The sequence below is a fragment of the Pyxicephalus adspersus genome, chromosome 1, assembly GCF_032062135.1.
Source record: "Pyxicephalus adspersus chromosome 1, UCB_Pads_2.0, whole genome shotgun sequence".
Classification (NCBI taxonomy): Eukaryota; Metazoa; Chordata; class Amphibia; order Anura; family Pyxicephalidae; genus Pyxicephalus; species Pyxicephalus adspersus.
Genome location: NC_092858.1, coordinates 2,620,089 through 2,625,342, shown reverse-complemented (window position 1 = coordinate 2,625,342; position 5,254 = coordinate 2,620,089). Strand labels below are relative to the sequence as shown.

The 5,254-nt window shown below is 46.6% G+C and overlaps 1 protein-coding gene across 1 annotated transcript in view; it reads right to left on the bottom strand.

The window, feature by feature from the left end:
* The window catches only part of LOC140323433 (uncharacterized), a 54,635-nt gene that overhangs the window by 7,816 nt on the left and 41,565 nt on the right, over positions 1–5,254 (bottom strand). The window contains exon 2 of the mRNA XM_072400475.1: positions 1,457–1,927. Within this exon, the coding sequence (XP_072256576.1) occupies positions 1,457–1,831 (375 nt within the window). The 5' untranslated portion in view covers positions 1,832–1,927. The remainder of the gene's footprint in view (positions 1–1,456; positions 1,928–5,254) is intronic.

The window sequence follows — 5,254 nt, the reverse complement described above, 5'->3', positions numbered from 1 at the left end:
AAAGTGTTTTGTTATACCTCCCCCAATATTTGATGATCCTGCCAAAACTCCAAAGAGCTGACACTTCCTGTGTCTCTGCCTGTCAAATTCTCAGAATACTTCCCCCAGACTATGAGGAAGAGGTGATGCTCTGTAGTCCTCACAGCCTTCTTGTTCTGAAGGCGGGGGGGGAGGGCAATGCTCCTCCTCCACAGATAGAGAAGGGTGAATAAACGTTGTCACCCTCAGACAGGAAATGATCACCGGGTGAAAATAAAGGTATTTAATAATATTATTATTGTAGTCACTACATTTAAGGTTTGGTATTTGGAAATATATTTCTGCTTTTAGGTCTTGCTATGATTTACCCAACAACAGTTCCTCAGGGGTGGGGCTAAGGAAATACGATACACCACTTATCTGGGGTGGGGGGATCATAGGTATCAGATACACGACATTCTGAAGATTTTACCGCATGTCACACGATTTATCTCTCTCCCATAAGTTTTGTAGATGTACTACTAACCCTAATCCACAACAAATATACTGCACACCCACAGGAGCCACACAGCTACAGAATCTAGAAGTGGTGGGAGCAAATATTGTACAAATAGAAATTCACCACAGATTATTTGGGGCCACACAGTCTATATGTAACAAGCAACAGATAGGTGGGGACACAAAGTCTACAAACAAGAAATATATTCTAGAGATCCTCAGGGGTGGGGCCAATATTTCATTTCCTTTTTGAATAGCTCAATTAGGGTGGGTGGGAACAAATATTATGCAAAGAGCAGATTTACAACAGAATCTTCAGGGGCCACACAGTCTATATGTAACAAGCAACAGATAGGTGGGGACACAAAGTCTACAAACAAGACATATTCTAGAGATCCTCAAGGGTGGGGCAATTTTTTCCTTACCCTTTAGAATAGCTTGGTCAGAGTGGGTGGGGGGAAATAATATGCAAAATACAGATTCACAAGCATAATAATAATAATCTTTGGGGGCCACACAGTCTATATGTAACAAGCAGCAGATAGGTGGGGACACAAAGTCTACAAACAAGACATATTCTAGAGATCCTCAAGGGTGGGGCAATTTTTTCCTTTTGAATAGCTCAATTAGGGTGGGTGGGGGCAAATATTGTGCAAAGAGCAGATTTACAACAGAATCTTTGGGGGCCACACAGTCTATATGTAAAAAAGCAACAGATAGATGGGGACACAAAGTCTACAACCACCTCAGGGGTGGTGCCATTACTTCCTAACCCTTTAGAATAATTCAATCAGGGTGGGTAGGGGCAAATAATGTGCAAATGCAGATTCATAACCCAATTTTTGGGGGCCACACACAGTCTATATGTATTAAGTAACAGAAAGTTGGGGACACAAAGTCAGCTGCGTAATATGTTGTAATAAATACAAACAGAAGATATATTCTAGAGATCCTCAGGGGTGGGGCCACTGCTCCCTTACCTTTTGAATAACTCATTCAGATCGCCCTTACAGTGGTCGGTGTCGCCCTCTGCCCGATAACCCCTGATGAGTGGACTGCGGCGCAGTTGTCGTGCCAGGCTGTGTATGAAATTCTGGGGGTCCAGACTGGCGTGCTCGTGCGCCTGACAGAAATGGTGTGCCAGGACACGAGAGCCAAGGTGCGAGTTTCTTCCTGCTTGTGAGGACGGCCAGAGGATCTCTGTACACAAAGCCGTTTTTCCTGCACCGGGGGCCCCTGTGATCAGGATACCAGGGGCCCGCGCTCCACCCAACCCCTCCAGACAGTGCTGAAGCCTCTGGATGACCCATTCTCGGCAGTAGAAGGGACGACCCCGTAGATCACTAGCTGTCATCTCTGCAGATGGTAAGGGTGAAATGCCATTGGTGGGAGAAGGGCCGGCGTCCAGTGCCTAGGTTATTGGATCCAATGGGAGGCGGCATAGAGCGACCTGCAGGGGGCAAAAATATTACAGTAAGTTACAGGAAAAACCAGGGGGGCATTAATCGTAAAATACAACCCCAACTTTAATGTAAGATAATCAATACACCAACATTCTTTATTTGGGCTCAGAGGAGGTAATAATGGGTGGTTATAGAAGACGATTCGTATATTGATTTGTAGATGTGGGTTATAAGAGGGGTAATAATATATTGATTGGTAGATGTGAGATGATGAGGATACGTGGGGTATATGTGGGTGTGGTATTATAGGGGGGGTATTATAGAGGGGTATTCATACAATGATTGGGTATATGTGAGTGGGCGGGTATAGAAGATTTAGATAGGTGAGTCTAGGGGTGGCATTAAGATATTGATCAATCGACCTTGGTGGGAGGTATGGGGGGGGGGTATTGATATATTGATAGGTAGATCCAGATGTGCAGATAAAGAAGGGGAACTGATGTACTGATTGGTAGAAGAGGTACCGTATATTGATCAGTGATCTGGGTGGGAGGGTATTGGAGGTTTATTGATTATTCGTTCCTGCAGGGTGGGGGGAAGGGGGGGTATAGGTATATCAGTGTACAGGGGTAGTATTGATCAGTGATCTGGGTGGGCAGGTATTGGAGGTTTATTGATTGATAGTCTCTGGATGGTGGGGGGAAGGGGGGGTATAGGTATATCAGTATACAGGGATGGTATTGATCACTGATCTGGGTGGGCATGTATTGGAGATTTATTGATTAATCGTCTCTGGGGGATGGGGGGAAGGGGGGGTATAGGTATATCAGTATACAGGGTTGGTATTGATCAGTGATCTGGGTGGGCATGTATTGGAGATTTATTGATTGATAGTCTCTGCAGGGTGGGGGGTGGAGGTATATCAGTGTACAGGGGTAGTATTGATCTGGGTGGGCATGTATTGGAGATTTATTGATTGATAGTCTCTGGAGGGTGGGGGGAAGGGGGGGTATAGGTATATCAGTATACAGGGTTGGTATTGATCAGTGATCTGGGTGGGCAGGTATTGGAGATTTATTGATTGATAGTCTCTGCAGGGTGGGGGGTGGAGGTATATCAGTGTACAGGGTTGGTATTGATCACTGATCTAGGTGGGCAGGTATTGGAGATTTATTGATTAATCGTCTCTGCAGGGTGGGGGGTGGAGGTATATCAGTGTACAGGGGTAGTATTGATCTGGGTGGGCAGGTATTGGAGATTTATTGATTAATCGTCTCTGGGGGATGGGGGGAAGGGGGGGTATAGGTATATCAGTATACAGGGATGGTATTGATCACTGATCTGGGTGGGCAGGTATTGGAGATTTATTGATTAATCGTCTCTGCAGGGTGGGGGGAAGGGGGGGTATAGGTATATCAGTGTGGAGGTACAGTAGTGGTATTGATCATCGATCGGTAAGAATACATATTGATAGGTACACAGTATGGCAGCACCCGGTGGGCTTTCTGCAGTCAGGCCGACGCCAGTTTGCCACGCTAATATACAGTTTTATGGCCCAGCAGATGTTTCTGTCACCTTTGGGGTCACAAACAGTTAAGAAGCAGCAGAGAGGCTGCAGGAAGCTTTGGGCAGACATGACCAGACCCGTTCCTGCAGACACATGTGCAGAGTCAGCCAGAGGGGGTGTGAGAGGGCGTGCGGGGTGTGACAGGGTGACACATGTAAGATACATGGTACCGGGGTCACCCAAGTGACAACAGATTATTCCAGGGTCACTGAAAACTCAAATCCAGGGTTATAGGAGGACAGCCGAGTACTGTACACAGAGAAATAAAAACTGTCTGTGCTCCTCACATTCACTGACATACAGGAAGGAAAGGGTTAATCGACAGGGGGGCAGTTATGTAGGGGTAGCTAAGGGCACTCAGGACAGGAAGGGGTTAACACTGTCCAGGCAGCCTGGGGTTATACAAGGGAACAGAGAGGAGAGGAAGGAGTTAATAGGGACAATCAATGACAGACAAAGGAGAGGGATAGGCAAGGAAGGGGTTAAAGGGCAGCCTAACAGCTCACATGGAGGAACAGGGGTAAGGAAGGGGTAAATGGATCATTTATACAGAGATGGGAAGGGGGTAAGAAAGGGTTAATGGGGCCGTTATGAAGAAGTATTTGAGTATAAACATGGAAGGGGTTAATTTGGCAGGTAAGGAAATGGAGGGGTATTTGGCTGTTGAAGGATATGAAGGGGTAGCAGAGGGTTATGGTGGGGTAATTGGGGTAGTGCGAGTTATGGTTGGATAGGTGGGGGCATAATAGGTAATGGAGACAATTAAAAGGGTATGGTGGGGTACCTGGAGTTATGCAGGACATGTTGTGCTAATATTGGGGTATAAAACGGTAGTCTGGGGCATTTGGAGCTGTGGTGGGGTAGTTAGTCGTATGAATAGTATGGTAGGAAGTTGGGGGTATGCAGGGATATGCCGGTATCAATGTATCTAGGGATATAGAGGAGTAGGTGGAGGTGTTCAGGGGTAATGGTGCTGTAGTGGTACGGGGGTAGTTAAAGGTAGTAGTGGGATAGTTAGGGTAATTGGGGGGTTGTGGGGTCAGGCTGGGGTAGTAGAAAAGTAGCTTGAGTCATGGTGGTGTAGATGAAGGTACTATTAGGGTGGTTGGGGTAATTGTAAGTAGTAATGGGGTATTAGTGGGGCATGTTGGGGTCCTGGTAGGGTAGCTGGAGGTAGTAGTAAGGTGGATGGGGTCCTGGTAAGGTATGTTAGGGTAGTTGGAAGTATTACTGGGGTAGTTGGAGTTATTGGTGGGCTATATTGGGGTATTAGGAGGTGTTAGTGGAGTATATTGGGGTATTTGGAGGTATGGTGGGGTATATTGGGGTAGTTGGAGATGTTGGTGGGGTATATTGAGGTATTTGGAGGTATGGTGGGGTATATCGGGGTATTTGGAGGTATGGTGGGGTATATCGGGGTATTTGGAGGTATGGTGGGGTATATTAGGGTATTTGGAGATAATGTGGGGTATACTGGGGTATTGGAAGGTATGGTGGGGTATATCGAGGTAGATCGTGGTAGGTGGAGGTATGGTGGGGTATTTCAGGGTAGGTGGAGGTATGGTGGGGGATATCAGGGTATTTGGAGGTATGGTGGGGTATATTGGGGTAGTTGGAGATGTTGGTGGGGTAAATTGAGGTATTTGGAGGTATGGTGGGGTATATCGGGGTATTTGGAGGTATGGTGGGGTATTTGGAGATAATGTGGGGTATTGGAAGGTATGGTGGGGTATATCGGGGTAGTTGGGTGAATATCAGTGTATATCGGGGTAGGTGGGGGTATATTGGGGTAGTTGGGGGGTATATC